General features: G+C 42.2%; 1 protein-coding gene across 3 annotated transcripts in view; it reads left to right on the top strand.

Annotated features, from left to right (window-relative positions):
- GUCY1A2 (guanylate cyclase 1 soluble subunit alpha 2) overlaps positions 1-22,121 on the top strand; it is a 416,341-nt gene that overhangs the window by 308,104 nt on the left and 86,116 nt on the right. For all 3 annotated transcript variants that reach the window (XM_084617119.1, XM_084617117.1, XM_084617118.1), the window contains one exon: positions 5,598-5,741. In XM_084617119.1, the coding sequence (XP_084473245.1) occupies positions 5,598-5,741 (144 nt within the window). The remainder of the gene's footprint in view (positions 1-5,597; positions 5,742-22,121) is intronic.

The raw sequence follows: 22,121 nt of genomic DNA, 5'->3' as shown, positions 1-22,121 counted from the left end.
CAATTGGACAAGATATCCTTGTTTGCTTCCTGCAGTGCTTATGCACTGTTGCTGTGTGCTACTAAGCAGTTGCCATAGTCTACCCTGTCAGGCGGTCGCGGTTCTCTCCCCGTCGTCAGGGAGGGAGGCCACACCCTCTCATTGCAATGCTCCTAGAGAGGCTCCGTTCAGAGGGGAATTAGCCGACAGTTAATAGGTCCAAGCCTGCAGCCCAGGTTGGGCAGCAATTGGGTCTGTGGGCCCCAGCTCTCAGCCAGAGCAGGGCAGCACACAGTTAATGCTTCTGGCCCACGGTTGGGCAGGGTAGCCTTAAGTCTATAGGCCCGGGTGCCCTCCATCAGGCCGGGGGCGTAATCCATTAATGGCTCTGGCTTGCAGTCAGACAGAGCAGTAGTGAGTTTGTCTACCCAGGGCCCTCAATCAGGGCGGGGCAGCAATCAGGTAATGGCTCTGGCCTGCTGTCAGGCAGAGCAGTCCAGCAGTCTAGGAGGAGATTAGCTCTCAGGCAAGAGAGCCAGCAAAGCCTTGTGGCATCCTAGCTCAGGCAGGCACCAGACCAATGCAGGCCTCCTAGCCTAAAGGTGGGGAGGCTGCCACCCCCAGGGGTGGGGTGGCAGGGGGAAGGGGACGCAGGCCCACCCACTCCACTGCGTCCCAGCCCAGGGCCCTAACAGTGGTGGAGTGGTCAGCCCCTGGGTCAGCAGGGAAATCCGGCCACAACATGTAGGCCGGCTTGCAGTTAGTAACACAGCTATTCGGCTTCCCCCCGGCTCCTTCCTACGCTCCCAGTCTGGGGGTACCTGGGTTCCAGGGTTGTCGCCGGTCTCGCTGGGATAAACAGTGAGTGGCAGCTCCCCAGTGTCCATCAGGTCCGGCAGTCCCTCCGGGTCTCTGGCACTGCAACAGCCTCTGTCAAGTCTGGGCTCCGGGAGTGGGGAGACATCCTGCTCCTTTGGCAGCAATCCCTCAACTTAGCTGGAGGGCTGGTCTTTTATATTTCCAGTTCCTGTCCTTCCCCTCTGCTTCCGGCTGGGCGGCCGTGGGTATCCCGGCTCTGCCCACCAGAGGGCGGTTGCGGCTCTCTTCCTGTCTGTCAGGGGGGAGACCACGCCCCATTGCTACATACCCCAGTTTCAGGATCTACAGCAAAAGATTAGAACAGAATTGCTGATTTGCACAAAGATTGATTGACTTTAGATCAGGTTTTTATATAGTAATATAACTATTTTAAAATCCTTACCATCAATGATTAAGTAAATACAGAAATTCAATAATAAATTATACATAGATCAGGCTAATAGCTGGAAGCTGGCTTCCACCTTTGTTATATCTCATAATACTGTACACATAAAACTACAGTCTTGTTTAAGAATTGTGGGAATGGCAATGGGTAAGGAAGGATTTGTCTAGTAAAGATAAAGTGTGTTGATTTAAGGCTCTTCTGAACACTGTCATGCAAATACAGCATATTTACACTATTCTTATATATTGGCACATACAAAGTCCTATTTTAAAAATATAAAGGTTGTAAAATCAAGGACTCAGAAGTCAGGATATGCCAGAATAAAAAAAATAATAATCCAGTCAGAGGCAGAAACTTAGCATGGTACATTTCAGCAGAAATAGTTAAAGATTGGTAAAGTTATAAGCAGCTGAACATCACCTTATAATAGAAAGAGTTAGGCAATCTTCACAGTAGGAATTGCTAGCAGATCCACTTGTAAGGGCAGTCTTAGCAATTTTAGAGTTGCACTTTTCACCATTAATGTGAGAGGAGCTTGGTAGCAGTGAGGACCATTAAGGAATGGAGTTGCATGTACTCAGTGATCATATTTATGTCCCATTCATTTCCCAACTGTGATCATCACCATGCAGCTTCATTCTCTCATGCTGACAGTACATGCAGAAAATCTGCGGGAGCAGATCTCCTTTTTCAGCTTGAAAAAGAGATGACTAAGGGGGGATATGATAGAGGTCTATAAAATCATGACTGGTGTGGAGAAAGTAAATAAGGAAGAGTTATTTACTCCTCCTCATAACACAAGAACTAGGGGTCACCAAATGACATTAATAGGCAGCAGGTTTAAAACAAACAAAAGGAATTATTTCTTCACACAGCGCACAAGCAACCTGTGGAACTCTCTGACAGAGGATGTTGTGAAGGCCAAGACTATAACAGGGTTCAAAAAAGAACTAGATAAATTCATGGAAGATAGGTCCATTAAGGGATATTAGCCAGGATGGACAGGGATGGTGTCCCTAGCCTCTGTTTCCCAGAATCTGGGAATGGGCGATGGGATGGATCACTTGATGATTACCTGTTCTGTTCATTCCCTCTGAAGCACCTGGCATTGGCCACTGTCGGAAGACAGGATACTGGACTAGATGGACCTTTAGTCTGACCCAGTATGGCTGTTTTTATGTTCTTCTGTCAATCCAATATTTGTTCCATGTATGGGAGGTTTCATAACTGGGCAGGTTTTGTCACTGATTTTTGTTGACTTAGTTCTGCACTCATATGCACTCTCTTTGAGTGAACATATAAGAATGTAATTTGGTCCTTAATTTTACTTACATATCAATATATATTTCAAAGAGGGGAACTCTCTGACAAAATAAATAAATGTATCTAGATTTTACAAGAAAAACTAATCTATGGGCCAAAATCTCTTCTTGTTTGCACTGACATCAGTGGAATTACTCTGAATTTACTCCACTGTAAAAAAGAGCAGAATTTTGCCATCACTTTTTTTATTACGATAGCCCAATCTCAACTCCTTAGGTTGTAATTTCTTCTATTTGTGTTCAGTCCAGTTGTCTTCTCTAATTTTAAGGTAGCGTGTTTGATTTTCTGTCCTTTTTTCTCTATGAGGCCGATGTTTAGAAGTATCACAATATTCAGATGGGTCCCTAAACACAAATTCAGAGCAGGCCTTGTTATGACTTTAAAGTGGTGCTCTCATGCCCCTCCCCTTTCCCACACACACACACCATATCCATTCTAACCCATGCCACTCTCTCCTTGCTGCTGGTGGTCCTGCCTTCCCTCCTCAGTGTCTCTAGCTACTTCCTTTCCTGTCCTGTAGTTTCTGTCTACTTACCACAACTACTGGTGTTTGGGGGGAAAAGAGCTCTGCTGTTTTATTGGGTGGGCAGGAAGGTGGCTCCCCACACGTATTACTGCAGTGAATGGCTGTCCTGAGAATGGGGCACAGGGAAGGGGTTAAGTAGACAGATGGTAGGAGTGAATGCCACTTGCTGTCTTCTCCATCTGCAAGTACCTCCAGGAACTTTATGAAGTCAGGGAAGAGATTTAGCAGCTTTCCCCACTTTCTGCTGGTACTCTGCTCTCCCTTGGGGTACCCTATGATGAGGTGTAGAAACCCCACACTGGGACATGAGAGGTTTAGGAGCAGTTCTGGGCCCAGATGATGCTACCCTACTGCACTTGCAGAGTCCACTACAACTGGAGGAGAAGCTTGAAAGGGAGCCAAAAAGCTCATAAGTGGGACAGAGGGGTTAGGAGGACAGACCTACCTTGAAAGCTTTTGAAGAAGGATACTTCTTACTGCAAGGGAGGGGTCTTCAAGCAGGAGCTACCCCAGCTCATAGAAGAGAGTCCAGGGAGGAAACCCAGGTGAGAGAGTTCTTTTTCTCTTGGGCTAAAGAGTGAGAGAAATGTGGGAGGCTGAGTTCTGAGCTGGGAGCCTGACTGGAGATGGGGACTGATCAGGGACTGCAGCTTGTCTGAAACTCTGGATAGAAGGAGAATGTGACAGACCCTAGGCAGATGGACTGCAACCTAGAAACTTTGACCATTGTGAACCTGGGGCAAGCCTGCAAAGAAGAAGACTACCACCTGCTGAGCCCAGCTGAGCTGAAGAGTCTGTTGTTTTTACTATTTTCTGTTGGATTTTAAGCACAGGACTTCGAGGTTCATGGGGAAGCAGATGGTAGGAAGTGGCCCATGGAGGCATCCCCAAAGCACTCTGGGGTGTTTGCTATTACTTTCTCTCTCAGGGCCCTCAGTGGAGCCTGGTGAAGAGAGAGGGCCTGGGCTCCCATACCAACTCCTTTTCTCTACTTCCCTACTTGGACAGGATAGAGACATTGTAAGCTGCTGAGTCAAGGGCATGCCATCCCCAGGGACCTACAGGCAGGCTGAAGACCCTTTCTCTTCTGGGGATGTTGAATTCTATATATTTTGTTGGACTCTGTTTCCTCAGAACAGGAGAATGTAATTGGTGACCTGACTGGAGTGCCAATTCGCTACCTCCCTTAAGGTCAACTGACCTTCTGGATTGGTGCCCAGTGTAATGTTTAGATATAGTGGGAGGATTTCAAAGTCTCTCTTATGCTGGTGCCTTACCAGGACTGGAAATTAATCAAGTTGAATGTGCTGATTTCTCCTCTGTCACCCTGAGGACAAAATATAAGTAGACATCCCAGGGACAAAAGGGCCAGGCACAAAGTGGTTCCCAGGGCAGTTCTACAGTCGGCACATGTCTCTCCTCTCATGCTAATCTTTGCAGAATGCTTTTCTGCCATTCAATTAATAGAGCTGCACTGAGGGGAAGGAAAGAGACTGGTGGTAGATACATTCATGCTTCTAAGCCAAGCCTGTTTGAGAGTGCACTGAAGGATTGTGCAGGGAGCTGGCTACAGAAGTGTGGGCAGACAAACTTTGCAAAGGGTGATTGTCAGTATAATTGGAGGATTATAGGGCTTGTTGGTTTCATAGGCTGATTTTGACCTAAGCCAGAGGGATCCCTTAATTTCCCCTGCTCCCCTTACTCCAGGAAGTTGGCTTCCCATCAGGAACAGTGAGGCTAAGGGGTAGGAGAAGCAATCTAATGCATTCATTGGTCTGAGGAAAGGAACTGGTGCTCAGGTAATCTCATGAAGTAGAGAGAGCCTAAATATCCTATACAAAACTAAAAGGTTTCAGAAGAGCTGCATACCTTGGTAAATAGACAAGCAGACAATACCCAGCAGTCAGCCCTAGTACCAGTGGGTGTGGGATTATGAGAAATAAAAATTATAGGTAAGCTATAAAATCACCTCTCTTGAATTCTCCCAGGCCTAAGAGGAGCAAGATTCTAAAGATAAGTGATGTACTATTCACTTGTTTTGTAATGGAAACATTTAGGCTCCAGTAACTCTCATCTTAATGTATTTTTTGAATAGAGTAAATAATAATTATGAATTATTACTGCTTAGTACAGTTCTTACTCCACAGCAGAACAATAAATGGTGGCACCAGCTCTTAACTGTAACTAGTTTTTGGTCTAACTCTAATACCGAAAATCCTGTCTTCCTGTGGGGTAATGTTATCATCTTTCATTTGATAGTGCACATTGTCCTAGATTTAATGATCTTCTGCAGTTAATGATGATGAACAACTATGCAATGAGATGTCAGAGTTTTGACTGTGCCTGTTTGCAAACTCGGGTAATTATGCTCCGTTGTCTAATTGCTTATTTTATTGATATTTTGCTGACATGTTTTTAAGCAACATTTTGTGATTGCAGATAACTAATGGCACAGATCTCTGCTCATTATCATACTTTTACATTTGATTTGTCTGATTGCTGCAGGTGGAAACAATAGGTGATGCATACTGTGTTGCAGCGGGGCTCCATAGGAAGAGCCTTAGTCATGCAAAACCCATTGCTTTGATGGCTTTGAAGATGATGGAACTTTCAGAAGAGGTACTTACACCAGACGGAAGACCTATTAAGGTAACCTCACTGCTCTGTATTCCCAGCTAGTCCCTGGAACCTATCCGTATAACTGATCAAGTACATTCCACCAGATTCTGAATGGTGGTGCAAGGGAATTCTGTTCTTTGTAATGAGGAATTTGGAGCATAATCAAGATATCCCCATCTGTGGCAATGTGTCTTTTGTCAATATTAATTTTTTTTATATTCCTCAACAGTCACATGGGGCTCTGTCAATCTACTGTCTCCACATCCCATTGCCAAACTTCTGACAACCCTAATAATGAAGCTGTTGGGGGGTTACCCACCCTCTCTGTCAGGCAGAACCTCCTTCCCTAGTTTGTATTGCTTCCTCATGGTCTGGCATCACAGAGTACCAGGTAATGAAAACCATAGATCTTTTCATAGTAATTCCCAAATCAACTCCAGTTGTTTTGCTTCTGCTAACCTTTCAGCTTGTTTACATCTGGGTTGAGGTGTCCGATGGGGAACATGGTCAGGAATTGGATAGGGACACATATGGCTTCCATTCCCAAAGGTCCTGGCATGTGTGGGTTTTACTAGGTGTACTCAATGGAAAAAAAATGCCCTGGAATGTCCAGGTTTTAATCAGATCCCCTGAACAGCATTGTGATGTTGCACTCTATATGATTTTATGAAAATATGCTAATGAGTATGAATATAATGTAACTGGAATATGCTTCATGCAAAAGGTCTCTTGTTAAAGTATCCTTACAAAGCTTATAATCTACTGAGTGCGGTCATCCTGTTTGTATAAATGTATCACTCTTGTATCTGAAACTAGAAATATGAAATATAACTCTGAGGGCCTACTGTAATTATGCAAAGTGTGGGCCATTAATAGTGGTTTGGAATCTTGATGGCTCCCATCAGCCAGGACAATTGTGGATGGCTCTGTTTGCAGTCAGGCCTTCCTGTGAGTCAGGCTGGGAGGAATGAAGGCTTGGAGTCTTACAGGACATGTGACCATGTTACCTGGTACTGAAAACCATCTTAAACCTGGTGCTCTTCCATTTAGAAGGGGGGTTAGGGACCCAGAGAGGGACAAAGGATTCCCATCTTGTGCAAAAGATATATAAGGGAGTGGAACAGAACAAAGGGGGCTGCAGTCATGAGAAATCCCCTAGCTACCACCTGAGCTGGAACAAGGGCCAGGGGAAACAATTGTGCCCAGACTAGGAAGGTGTCCAGTCTGTGAAAGAAACTTATTGAAACATCTCTGAGAGTGAGGTTTTTATCTGTATTCAGTTTTATTACTATATTAGGCTTAGACTTGTGTGTTTTATTTTATTTTGCTTGGTAATTCACTTTGTTCTGTCTGTTACTACTTGGAACCACTTAAATCCTACTTTCTGTATTTAATCACTTTTTATTTATTAATTAACCCAGAGTATGTATTAATATCTGGGGCAGGGCAAACAGGTGTGCATGTCTCTCTATCAGTGTTATAGAGGGCGAACAATTTATGAGTTTGCCCTGTATAAGCTTTATACAGGGTAAAATGGATTTATTTGGGGTTTGGACCACATTGGGAGATGAGCATCTGAATGTCAAAGACAGGAACACTTCTTAAGCTGCTTTCAGTTTAAGCCTACAGCTGTTAGAGGACATGGTTCAGACCTGGGTCTTGTTCTGCAGCAGGCTAGCAGGTCTGGCTCAAACCAGGCAGGACACTGAAATCCCAAGCTGCCAGGGCAGGTAAGCAGGGGCAGAAGTAGTTTTGACACATCAGTTGGCAACCCCAAAGGGGTTTCTGTGATCCAACTTCTCACAAACATGAAATAAGGAAGACTCATACACATATCTGTATACAGTGCTGTACTCCGCTACTGTGAAAGGAGTGCTTCATGGGTCCTATCTTTACATTTTCCTACTATTATACTGTTTTACTGGTTAAATTGCATTTCCTGAAATGCAGACTTTTAATTTTCAAAAGCAAAGCATTATCTAAGAGAAACTGTTACCGAAAATGGAGGAGTTGAATGTAGAGCAGTTTTCAGGGCAGACTGCTTGACAAAGGCCATGCCGGGGAGAAGTCTAGGTTGACTCCCCACAAGGTGCTTTGCATGTTGTCTGAATCGCATGGTGAAGAGTGTACTTACTAGAGCTGGTTGGAAAATGAGGGGGTTTTCCATAGAAAATTCTGATTTGGGGGCAAGAACTCAAATACCAAAAATTGTTGTTGGCCAAAACTAAAAATATTCAGGCAACCCCCATCCCACCAAAATCAGTTCAGAAATGCTGCTGCGGTGTCTCATGGGAAGGATAGTGTGGGTGCCTTATGCACTTTTGGAGCAAATTACAATGTCCTATGCACCACAGTGCCATGATGCACCACCACCCATTTCCAAGCATGAAAGGCCCAGGCAATGGCGAATCCTGGGGGATGTGGTCTAGCCTGGGAGCCCAGCCCATAGATGAGAATAGGGACCTAAGGCAACCAAAGTACAAGTCCCATGAGGTGGCATGGTAGCATATCCACACAGATATATTTCAGTTTTCAGGGATTTGAGGGAGAAGGAGGGTTAAAGAAAAAATAAATTCTGCAGAAAACTCACTTTTTTGCAGAAACCCCAATTTTCCGTCAAAAACCTATTCAGGTGGAAAATTTTCATCCAGCCTTAGTATTAGGGAGACAAGGTTGGTGAGGTGATATTTTTTTATTGGACCATCTTCTGTTAGTGAGATAGACAAGCTTTTGAGCCACACGGAGCTCTTCTTCAGCTTGAAAGCTTCTCTCTCTCACCCACAGAATTTGGTTCAGTAAAAGATATTACCTCATCTACCTGGTCTCCCTAATGTCTTGGGACTGACATGGCCACAACTACTCTGCATACAGCTCTCGTATTGGCATTTGAAGAGGGGGGGAAAAGCATAAACAGGCACATATTTTTCCTACAGACAACTGAAAAGGCAGCATTTTCAGCATTTCACCTATGGACATTTACAGTTGATTCATTTGATTGTATTTTTGGAGGACCGTTTCTCACAGATTATTGGATAAACACAACAATTCCCAAACAATGAAGGCTGATTTAATAATTTGTAACATGTAACACATGGGAAGGGGTGCCTTCTAGACCAGGGGTTCTCTATCTTTTTCTTTCTGAAATGCTATAAAAATTCCCTGGCCCACCTGTGCCACAACAACTGTTTTCTCCATATTCAGTAGATTAAAAGCCTGGGCTGGCATTAGGGGGTAGCAAGCAGGACAATGTCTCGGGGCCTGACTACGTAGGCAGCTCCACAAAGCTAAGTTGCTCAGGCTTTCGCTTCAACTTTGGGTGGCGGGGCTTGGGCTTCAGCTTTCTTCCCTGGGCCCAAGTCTAACATCGGCTCTGCTCTCTGATTTATTTTGGGGGACCTCCTGAAACCTACTTATGGCCCTTAGAGGTCCCTGGACCCCGGTTGAGAACCACTGTTCTAGACTACTTGTTCTATATATCTGTTGGTTTTTTAAAAAATAAATTGCTGTGATCATGGTGATATTTTCAGGTGTGTGACTGACAAGCAGGCTCATAGTGTTGACCAATTCTTTACCCTGCTACCCAGAACAGGTTCACACACTAACTCTTGAGCTGAAGAAGTATGTTGTTTGTTCACTGTGATTAGTCCACTGAAACAGGGCACAGCACAGGATTAAATGCAAGTGCACACCCACATTCAGGGGCTTGCCTTAAATACATTCATAGAATCATAGAACTGGAAATAACTTCAAGTCTCCTGCACTCAAGGCAGGACTAAGTATTATCTAGACCAGCGTTTCCCAAACCTTTTTGGCCACGGAACACTTTTTAGCCTATTATGGAACACTTATATAATATAATATTATATAATATATAATGAAATATTATTTTGCAGTCGTTTGGTTTTCAAATAAAAAAATTATTTTTGCTCAAATATATTTTATTTCATAAAACAAGCAAAAATACAAATTTAAAATAACTTGAACTAACAATTTCTAACTAGAGAGCATGTACAAAGTAGTACAAAAATCAAGTGCAAGCATCAAAATTAAATTCTAGATTCTTTCACAGAACACCTATTCACATCGTGCGGAACACCAGTGTTCCGTGGAATATAGTTTGGGAAACAGTGATCTAGACCATTCCTAACAGGTGTTTGTCCAACCTGCTTTAAAAATATCCAATGATGGAAATTCCACAACCTCCCGAGGCAATTTATTCCAGTGCTTAACCACTCTGACAAGAAGTTCTTCCTAATGTCCAACCTAAACCGTCCTTGCTGCAATTTATGCCCATTTCTTCTTGTCCTATCCTCAGAGGTTAAGAAGAACAATTTTCCTCCCTCCTCCTTGTAACAACCTTTTACATACTTGAAAACTGTTATCATGTCCCCTCTCAGTCTTCTCTTCTCCAGACTAAACAAACCCAATTTTTTTCAATCTTCTCTCGTAGGTTATGTTTTCTAGTCCTTTAATAATTTTTGTTGCTCTTCTCTGGACTGTCTACAATTTGTCCACATCTTTCCTGAAATTTCGTGCCCAGAACTGGACACAATGCTACAGTTGAGACCTAATCAGTGTGGAGTAGAGCGGCAGAATTACTTCTTGTATCTGCATGCATCTGATGAAGTGAGCTGTAGCTCACAAAAGCTTATGCTGAAATAAATTTGTCAGTCTCTAAGGTGCCACAAATACTCCTTTTCTTTTTTGCGTATACAGACTAACACAGCTGCTACTCTGAAACTTCTTGTATCTTGCTTACAATACTCCTGCTAATACACCCCAGAATGATGTTTGCTTTTTTTTGCAACAGCGTAACACTGTTGACTCTCATTTAGCTTGTGATCCACTATGACCCCCAGATCCCTTTCCAGAGTACTCCTTCCTAGGCAGTCATTTCCCATTGTTACAAAGTTAATCATTATATATTATATAAACACTTTTCTGCCTAACATTAAGATTAGTTTGCCAGCTCAGTTGTTTACCGATTGGATTGCTGGCTCAGCTTTTTACCTGGCTGTTTTTTTATTCACAGACAACCAGGCATCTTTTCACATGTCCCAACACCAAAAGTATACATTCTACATATTACATCCTACACATAAGAAATTGTGAACTGTTTTTATTATTATGTCATTATTATTTTATAGTAAGTTCCCTAGCGCTGCAACAATTGGTTTTTAAAAAATTGTAAGAGCATGAAAAGACTGTAGAAGAAAAGTGCTTTTGAAGGGAATACAGTCAAGAATGGTCAAATATTATGCCTAAAAATCTTAACTGTATCTCTTTCTAGTTTGGCAAAGAAAAAAAATCAATCTGGGTACATTACATATTGCACATAAAAATTAGATACTATCCCTTTTTAATCTGAAAATCCATCTGGCTCCACTCTTAACTCTAGAAATATTAAGGGGACAAGCCTTAGCCGGTGTAAATCATCCTAGCTCCATTCATAGATTTATTGATTTTAAGGCCAGAAGAGTTCATTAGATCACCATCTAGTTAGACCTCCTGTATGACACAAACCATAGAATTTCACCCAGTAACCTCTGTATTGAACCCAATAACTTGGGTTTGGCTAAAGCAAATCTTCCAGAAAGGCAGCCAGTCTTGATCTGAATACATCAAGAGACAGAGAATTCACCACTTTCCTTGGGTAGTTTGTTCCAATGGTTAATAACTCTCAGTGTTAAAAATATATGCCTTATCTCTAATTTGAACTTTTCTAGCTTTAACTTGCAACCAGGACTGACATAACTATGATGATTTTCCCCATCTGAGGAGGTGCCAGTTAGAGTATGTATTGTTTTATAAAACATGGAGGCACCTATTCTGCAATCAGATTCACATAGTGGGGACATTTGTACCTGTGTGGATCTGACTGTATGGTAAGGGGTCTTTAAATTTGTATAAAAGTTGAAGTCTTTTTTCATTGTTTCAGCTGGCTTTGGATCAGGCTCTATATTTGGAATTAACCTATTGTATTTATAAATAATATATTAATTTGAAAAGATATTCATGATTAATCACAGTTTTAATCGCACAGTTAAACAATAAATACCAATTGAAATTTATTAAATATTGTAGATGTTTTTCTGTATTTTCAAATATTATTGATTTCAGTTACAACACAGAATACAAAGTGTACATTACTCACTTTATATTATTTCTATTACAAATATTTGCATTCTAAAATGATAAACAAAAGAAATAGTATTTTTCAAGTCCCCTTATACAAGTACCATAGTGCAATCTCTATCGTGAAAACACAACTTACAAATGTAGATTTTTGTTTTTGTTATATAACTGCACTCAAAAACAAAACAGTATAGGCTCTAAAGTTTTACAGGTTCACTCAGTCCTACTTTTTGTTCAGCCAATCGCTAAGACAAACAAGTTTGTTTACATTTATGGGAGATAATGATGCCCTCTTCTTATTTACAATGTCACCTGAAAGTGAGAACAGATGTTCGCATGGCACTTTTGTAGCCAGCATCGCAAGGTATTTACATGCCAGATCTGCTAAACATTTGTATGCCCCTTCATGCTTTGGCCACCATTCCAGAGGACATGGTTCCATGCTAATGACGCGCGTTAAGAACATAATGCATTAATTAAATTTGTGACTGAACTCCTTGGGGGAGAATTGTATGTCTCCTTCTCTGTGTTTTACCCGCATTCTGCCATATTTCATGTTATAGCAGTCTCGAATGATGACCCAGCATGTGGTGTTCATTTTAAGAACACTTTCACTGCAGATTTGACAAAACACAAAGAAGGTACCAATGTGTGATTTCTAAAGATAGCTACAGCACTCAATTTAAGAATCTGAAGTGCCTTCCAAAATCTGATTGGGATGAGGTGGGTAGCATGCTTTCAGAAGTCTTCAAAGACAAACTACAGAACCACCAAAAAAGAAAATCAACCTTCTGCTGGTGGCATCTCACGCCGATAATGAAAATGAACATGCATTGATCTGCACTACTTTGGATCATTATCAGGCAGAACCTGTGATCAGCATGGACACATGTCCTCTGGAATGGTGGTTGAAGCATGAAGGGACATATGAATCTAATGCATCTGGCATGTAAATATCTTGCAAGGCTGGCTACAGCAGTGCCGTGAGAATGCCTGTTCTCACTTTCAGGTAACATTGTAAACAAGAAGCGGGCAGCATTATCTCCTGCAAATGTAAACAAACTTATTTGAGCGATTGGCTGAACAAGAAGTAGGACTGAGTTTTATTTTAGAAATTCAATTATTTTTGGTACATAATTCTACATTTGTAAGTTCAACTTTCATTATAAAGAGATTGCATTATGGTACTTGTATTAAGTTAATTGAAAAATACTATTTCTTTTATTTTTACAGTGCAAATATTTATAATAAAAATAAATATAAAGTGAGCACAATACACTTTGTATTCTGTGTTGTGATTGAAATCAATGTATTTGAAAATGTGGAAAACTTCCAAAATATTTATATAAATAGTAGTCTATTATTGTTTAATAGCTTGATTAATCATGACTACTTTTTTTAATCACGCGATTAATAGGGATTAATTTTTTTAATCACTTGACAGCCCTACTTTAAAAGCTGTATTGGATACAAATGGGTGCAACTGTAAGGCTGCTATATGCCTAGGTTAAAGATGTTATTTGAATGAAGTACACTATGATGTGTCCCCCTTTGCAGTGTACACTAACTGAAATCAAGTACTGAGTGTACACTTACTGAAATCAATGGCAGACCTTCCACTCACATCAGTGAGAGCTGAATTGTGCTCTTTGTACTTGTCCATGGTAGGTTCTCCTGAGAACTAGACACATTTCCCTACTCCTTGTCTGCATTGTTGTAGATAGAGTGCTGACATGTTTAGAGGTTGTATTATAGCATAACATTTATGTAAGTATTTATATATTTCAAAATCTCTCGAAATTAGACACCAGTTTTGCCAGTTTCTTTTGACATCTATCTTTTTAATATCTTTAATTGCTTTAACATATTTGTATGACCAAAGCTATTTTCATTAGACAAAAAGAAAAGGAGTACTTGTGGCACCTTAGAGACTAACAAATTTATTTGAGCATAAGCTTTCGTGTGCTACAACTCACTTCATCAGATGCACCTTAGATGATTAAAAAAATTAGTCATGATTAATCAAGCTAACTTAATACAAGTACCATAGTGCAATCTCTTTATAATGAAAGTTAAACTTACAAATGTAGAAGTATGTACCAAAAATAACTGAATTTCTAAAATAACACTCAGTTCTACTTCTTGTTCAGCCAATTGCTCAAACAAGTTTGTTTACATTTGCAGGAGATAATGCTGCCCGCTTGTTTACAATGTTACCTGAAAGTGAGAACAGGCATTCTCACGGCACTGCTGTAGCCAGCCTTGCAAGATATTTACATGCCAGATGCATTAGATTCATATGTCCCTTCATGCTTCAACCACCATTCCAGAGGACATGCGTCTGTGCTGATCACAGGTTCTGCCTGATAATGATCCAAAGATGCATCTGATGAAGTGAGCTGTAGCTCACAAAAGCTTATGCTCAAATAAATTTGTTAGTCTCGAAGGTGCCACAAGTCCTCCTTTTCTTTTTGCGAATACAGACTAACACGGCTGCTACTCTGAAACCTTCATTAGACAGTGTACTGTAGTAGCAGTTTTAGAGAAGTGAGTCAATTACTGCATTAAGTCTCAGACACATATTTAAAATTAAATTGTAATCATATTAATACTAAATTACCTACTGTTCACAGTTGCTAATCAGAATTACATTTTGTGTTTCTCCCACTAAAATGGCTAATAATTACTTGTTTAACTGCAGGTAATGGTTATTCTTCAAGTCACTGCCCACATACATTCCACTGTTGGTGTCTGTGTGCCCAGCGTGTACCTATCAGAAACTTTTTCCTGCAATGGTACCTGTTGTGAGGCTCAAGTGTCCTCTACTGCTGTGCACCACTGCGTCCAAGTATAAAGGGCAGAGTCCCCTCCCGCCCCCCCAAGTTCCTATTTACTGCCTGTGGCAGTCGTTGGAACTCCTGTTCATTGCAGAACAGTTTCTCTTAGCTCTGTATATAATATAGTTAATTTAGTAGTCAGTGCAGTTAGCATGGTTGGTAAGTTTTAGCTGTTTTTTTTTAAAAAAGAGTTTTTCAATTTTGTTGTGTTTTCCCATTTCGGGGTCCTGCCGCCAGCACCAAGGCATGCCTCAGTCATCAGGTTTCAAGCCATATGTTTCTTGCTCCAGCCCAGGCTGGTGAGCACAATAAGGTGTCTGAACTGCCTGGGCAAACTACATTTGAAAGGCCAGTGCCAACTTTGCTGGGAATTCAAACCTAGAACAGAGAAGGACCGGGAGGCTAGGCTGAAATTCCTGCTGGTTGAGGCGGCACTCAGGCCACCATTGGAACAGTCCCAGTCTCACTCAGTGCTGAGTGCTGCAGCTTCCACAACACTGGAAGTGTGCTTCTCGCTGGAGTCCCAGCACCGATCTCCCCCCCGCCATGCTGAGGAAGAAATATAAGACTTGTTAAGAGGCTCTGACCAGGGGAAGATCTCCATTTTTTAAGTCTAGGAAGAGGGGCAAGGAGTCGAGTTGAGTGCATTGGAAATCGAACCACTCCTCCTCCAAATCAGTTCCTAAGATGGCCTTTTGTCTCCGGCACTGCAAAGGGCACCATTGAGCCTGGTGCCAGAAGTGACACCATCAGCTTAAGAAGTGATCTCCATGCTGACTACACAGGAGGCATTTGCAGCACCAAGGAATTTGCTCTCTCTCAGTGCTGGTGTCTCCAACAGTGCAGGAGTCCAATCCATCGGCCCCATTGCCCCATCTGACACCAGCTCCAGCAGTTCAGCTTGCAGTACTGCACCAACTGCCTACTTCTCAGAGAGTGGGCCCATTGGTACCATTCCAGGAGGAGCCAGCAATGATGGAAAGGTTCCTTCCATCCCTGGGTTCTCGTCACCAGTCCCTGACACCAAGGGGAACTGCTTTTCTATGGTTGGAGGAAGGGGAATTTTTGTCGTTGGTCTTGGAGTGGGATTTTATGTCTCACAAGCCTGAAGCAGGACCCTCCAGTCCCCTCAGAGGTCCTCATGCACCACAATGCTGCCATGGAAATGTAATCAGGAGCTCATTGGGGTCCTGTCATGTATCATTGGCCTTTTTGGAACCCATGGGGGTTTCCTCCAGATCTTCCCCTCACTATGCCTACTCAGTGCCCTCGTCTAGACAGGGGGAGACTGCACACCAAGCTGCCAGTGTCTGCTACCAGGCATTAGAAAGAGGTCATAAAAGCGGAGGAACAGCCTGCAGGAGAAATTCAACCACTTCCACTCTTGGCTTCCTCATCCTTTCTGGACAAGGCAGTTTCTCCTAGTGATTTTAAAGCTGATGAGACATTGTTAAAGAGAGGGCTGTAGACTTGGGAATTCAGGTCAAGGAGGTCAGGGAATCTTCACATCACCCGATTGACATTTTATAAATGGCAGACACCCTCCAGGATTCTGTTAGTCCTCCCAACTGTTCGAGGCTGTGCAGACCGAATAAAAGGATAATAGTCACCACTCAGAGAATCTCTTCTTGGGTAGCTCCCTGCATACACATGTGCTATGACTTGGCTAATGTCACCCCTCTGAGCAGAGTCACAGCTCATTCAACAAGATCACAATATTGGCTTCAGCAGAGTTTCTGGAGCAGGTTCTGATTGTAGACATCTGTAGAGTGGCAACTTGGTCCTCATTCCACATGTTTGCTTCCCATTATACTGTTGCTCAAGACTCCAGAGATGATGCTAAAATTGGAAAAGTTGTCCTCCAATATTTATTTAAATAGACTCTAGTGACAAATGTACCTGCCCTGGGAGGGAAGCCCATCTGGGTTCTCCACAGGTTCCATGTCTGTGGTCCCCAGAAGATTTAGCTTGACACATCAACATCAGAGATGTTTTCATGACTCGGTACAAGTCAATCATGGAAATCATGGAGGTCATGGATTCTGCGATTTTATGAGATCAGCAACTTCCTCAAAATTCCACTAACTCAGCTCCAGGTGGCCAGGCTTGGGTTCTGGCCCTGTGTGGCAAGACTTGGGCTCTAAGCCCTGCCACCCGTGACTGAAGCCCAAACACTGTTTCCCATAACTTCGCTTCACGGGGACCTCTGTGGCATGGGGCCCCAGGCAATTGACCTGGTTGCTACCCCCTAACACCAGCCTTTTGAACATTTCTGTGATTTTATTATTGCCCACATCCTGTCCATGACTTTTAATAAAAATATCCAAGCTAAAATGTTAGCCTTACTTGTGAGTCACCAAGAGTGAAATGCACATGTGCAATCACTCAAAGAAGAAAAAACTGTTACTAACCTGTTAGTAGCTGTTGCTCTTTGAGATGCATTGCACATGTCCATTTCACAACCTGCCCTTCTACCCCTCTGCATTGGAATTCTGCCAAGGAGGAACTGAGAGGGGGCTAGGGGCGACTCTGCCCTTTATACCTGCATGCAGAATAGTAGAGGATGCTCAAGCTACCCAACGCGTGCTACTGTGGGAACAAGTTTCCTCTGGCTGTGCGCTGGGCATGCAGACACCAAGAGTGGAATGGACATGTGCAATGCATCTCCCAGAACAACAGTTACTAAACAGTTTAGTAACTATTTTTCAGTCATTCCATGGAATATATTAAACTGCAAACCACTGAAATTTAACTTTGTTAATGAGCTTACAGCTTTTAGTATAAAATTATTCCCTCTGCCCCCCCCCTTTTATTTTGATAATACTTTCTACTGTGAAGCAGACCCAATTATGCCATATTGGTATTTACAGGGATTTCTTTTTTTAGAGACAACTCTTAGCTAACCCCTCTGAGATCATAGTTGGAAGCTGAAAATTTAGAAATGAACCACTAGAAATGTGTAGTCATACTAACTTCTATGCTGTATTTTTTAAAATGGTGGATTGTTTAGGAATTCTTTTTTAAACATATCCCTCCAGTTGTGAACTTCAGTCAGTTATGTTGCCTACAGAGGTTTTAGTTCCACAGAACAAAGGGAAAAGATCTAGAGAATATGAAGGGCCTAGCTGCTGCTCTGGGGCTAGGAAACATTTGTTTGGCATTTAAGGGAGTTTGGGGCGATATGATTATGGATCACTGAGTGTGTTTACATTAGAAATCAACTTTTCTGGTATATTTTGTGGTGTTATGAGGTTGAATTCACAAAAATGTAAATGTTTACATATTTGGTTCATGTTTGAAGTAATGATTGCTATAATAAAAACTGAGCTTGTGAGATAACAGAAAAAGGAAGTCAACAAGTTAGGAAAACAATAGTAAAATAAAGCAATAAATGGAAAGCTACAGTATCATAAAGTTGGAAAATTAGGGCCAGATTTCCATAAAATTGCACAAACAAAATGCATCCACAGATGACCAGATATATTATTGCATATTCTTTTTGTAAAGGGAAATCACGCCTCACCAATATACTAGAATTCTTTGAGGGGTCAACAAGCATGTGGACAAGGGAGAGACAGTGGATATGGTGTACTTAAATTTTCAGTAAGCCTTTGACAAGGTCTCTCACCAAAGGCTCTTAAGCAAAGTAAGCTGTCATGGGATAAGAGGGAAGGTCCTCTCATGTATTGGTAACTGGTTAAAGATAGAGGGAAAAAAAGGGAGTAGGAATAAATGATCAGTTTTCAGAATGGAAAGAGGTAAATAGTAGTGTCCCTCAGGGGGTCGTCCTAGTCAACATTTTCATAAATGATCTGGAAAAAGAGGTAAACAGTAAGGTGGCAAAATTTGCAGATGATGCAAAACTACTCAGGATAGTTAAGTCCAAAGCAGACTGCGAAGAGCTACAGAAAGATCTCACAAAACTGGGTGACTGGGCAGCAAAATGGCAGATGAAATTCAATGTGGATAAATGTAAAGTAATGTACATTGGAAACCAGAATCCCACCTATACATATAAAATGATGGGGTCTCAATTAGCTGTTACCACTCAAGAAAGTGATCTTGGAGTCATTGTGAATAGTTCTCTGAAAACATCCTCTCAATGTACAGTGGCAGTCAAAAAAAGAGAACAGAATGTTGGGAATCATTAAGAAAGGGATAGATAAAAAGACAGAAAATATCATATTGCCTCTATATAAATCCATGGTATGCCCACATCTTGAATACTGCGTGCAGATGTGGTCGCCTCATCTCAAAAAAGATATACTGGAATTGGAAAAGGTTCATGAAAGGGCAACAAAAATGATTAGGGGTATGGAATGGCTGCCATATCAGGAGAGATTCATAAGACTGGGAATTTTCAGGTTGGAAAAGAGACGACTAAGGAGGGATATGATGGAGATCTGTAAAATCATGACAGGTGTGGAGAAAGTAAATAAGGAAGTGTTATTTACTCCTCATAACACAAGAACTAAGGGTTACCAAATGAAATTAATAGGTAGCAGGTTTAAAACAAACAAAAGGAACTCCTTGCCAGGAGATGTTGTGAAGGCCAAGACTATAACAGGGTTAAAAAAAGAACTAGATACATTCATGGAGGATAGGTCCATCAATGGCTATTAGCCAGGATGGGCAGGGATGGTGTCCCTAGCCTCTATTTGCAAGAAGCTGGGAATGGGCGACAGGGGATGGATCACCTAATGATTGCCTGTTCTGTTCATTCCCTCTGAGGCACCCGGCATTGGCCACTATTGGAAGGCAGGATACTGGGCTAGATGGATCTTTGGTCTGACCCAATATGGCTGTTCTTATGTATGCATTTATCTAGCCATTTGTACGTGCCATTAGCCTGAGTATTATAATAATTATGGCAGTGGTTCTCAACCAGCGGTAAGTGTACCCCTGAGCGAAAGCAGAGGTCTTCCAGGGGCTACATCAACTCATCTAGATACTTGCCTAGTTTTACAACAGGCTACATAAAAAAAGCACTCAAAGTCAATACAAACTAAAATTTTATACAAACAAAATGAGAAAGTAAGCAATTTTTCAGTAATAGTGTGCTGTGGCACTTTTATACTTCTATGTCTGATTTTGTAAGCAAGTAGTTTAAGTGAGTTGAAACTTGGGGTACACAAGACAAATTGGGCTCCTGAAAGGGGTACAGTAGTCTGAAAAAGTTGAGAGCCACTGAATTGTGGTAACCACACACACGCACAGATTTTGGGCATGCAGTTATGAAAATCTGGCCTGTAAAACAATATACGTGTGACCTTATAAACTACATTTAATCTTGATGAAACTTGAGATTGGCTGCAGGTGTATGACTTGGGTCTGTTAAAAGGCTTGTTTTATGTCCAGCACATCACATTACACTGACTCACATCTCTCAGCATTTATATGAGACCTGGTATGCAGCAAAAGCATTTCCAGAGCTTTGTCACTTTCAATAGAGCTAAAGGAAGCAGAAATGTGATAGGAAAATGGAGACCCTGATCCTGTACTCCTTCAATGTCCTGTGATTTACAATGTACTGAAAGCTTTCTGGCTTTAGCAGAGAAAGCAGGAGAGTGGTAGATCTGACAGCTTTCACACATCCTGTCACCACTGTTGTAATACATAATCTCTTCTGTGATTTGTTTCTGAAAGAAATATTGCTAAGAGTGAACGGATTTATACTGCAACTGTCCAGTGGGCAAATCCTGAGCTCATGAATTATTGTTTTACTTTGTCCATACTCACGCAAACTCCCATTGATTTCAAGGTGAGCTAAGGGCTGAGTGAAAGCTAAGGACATTGGAATCTGACCCTGTATGTGTGTATAGAATAGGGCAGGGGTTCTCAAACTTTTTTGCTGGGCCGCTTTGAAAATGTTTCAGGCTGTGACAACCCCTTCCTCCCCCTTCCCCCCCCCCAAAAAAAAAGTGATAGCGAATTCCATACTCATAGGAGCATACTCACGATATTGCCACCCTTACTTCATCCTGGCTGCTGGCAGCAGAGTTGGGAGGCCAGAGAGTGGTGGTGCTGTATCTCCCTCCCCTGCAGCTCCCCCCACAGCAATATTTTTTGTGATCTCATGACCCCCCTACAATAGCCTTATGACCCCCTTTTGGGTTGGGGCCCCCAGTTTGAGAAACACTGTAGGTAGGATATACATTTATATCCTTTCACTAAGATATATTTCTTATTTCAGAGATCTTCATCTGATTTATGTTGTACCTTACTGATTATACTAAGAGCAGTATGATTGTAGTTTTATGTAGGGATGGATTAGGGTTTGGTGGGGCCCCTGGGCCAGAGCAAGTGGGGGCCCTTCCCCACCCCTTCCACCTGCAGTCTCTTCCCCCCCACCCACCACCACTGTGCTCCTGCCAGGGAGTGGGGTCAGGGCGCAGGGGCTTGCCCTGTTCTGTCTGCCTGGTACTCCTGCCAGGGAGTGGAGTTGGGGGGGGCTTGCCCCATCCCCGCTCCCTGGCTGGAGTGCTGGGTAAGCAGGTGGAGTGGGGCAAGCCCCTCTGCCCCGATCCCACTCCCTGGCAGGAGCGCTGGGTGGGCGGAGGAGGTGGGGGTGCGGGCGTGCCCATTTTTCCAGGACCTTCCCCAATTGGCCAGGACCCCTGGGCATGGGACCCTTGGCCCAGTGGCTAATCTGCCACTGATTGTATGATAACATTGATTTAAAACTGTCTCATACATTTAAAAGGCACAGTTGCCAACTTTCATGCGGTAAATAAGCCCCCGACTTTCACAATAAGCCAAAAATCAAACTAATCCCATTTCAGAACAATGCCAAAACAAGCCAATCCTTAAGAACCCCAACACTCTGTGACTAGATTCCCCTGGCCTGCATCTGGGACTCTGGTGGGCCCTCTGTGCACCCCTCACTCTCTCTCCACCTTGGCCTCGCTTGCTGGGAGCCGTTCCAAACAAAAAAACAAGCTACAAGCCCAACAAGCTACAAGCCAAAAACTAGCCAACAAACAATTCACAAGCCAATTAAGCCAAAAACAATTTATATGTGTTTTTTTGTGGGTTTGGGGTGTCTGTTAAAAGGGCATTTATTGAATTCAAGATCTGTTTCTTATCTCCTTATGTTTCTTTTATATATGGTAGCAGCATATTAATCTTAATAGCTAGAGTTACTCCTGTAAAAGGAATTCTTCATAGCGTTGACCTTCAGAGATAAAGGTCACTGTGCATATGTCATTTAATATATTAAAATCCATAGGCATTATTTTTGGCATCATTTTTATCATGCTTAAAATACTGCCTAATTATTTAATGTAAAGTGTGTATTTCAGTGAAACAAAAAGGTTTTCTGTTTATTTCTGACTGCTTTACTGTAATCTAGTGATTTAGCTGAATTGATGGCTTTAATATTATTCAATAATATTCTATTTGTAACATTTCCAGTTTATCAGGAAGCAAAAAGCTTCAT

The sequence above is a fragment of the Lepidochelys olivacea genome, assembly GCF_965140295.1.
Source record: "Lepidochelys olivacea isolate rLepOli2 genome assembly, chromosome: 1".
Taxonomy (NCBI): Eukaryota; Metazoa; Chordata; order Testudines; family Cheloniidae; genus Lepidochelys; species Lepidochelys olivacea.
This window is presented reverse-complemented; position numbering and strand designations above follow the sequence as displayed.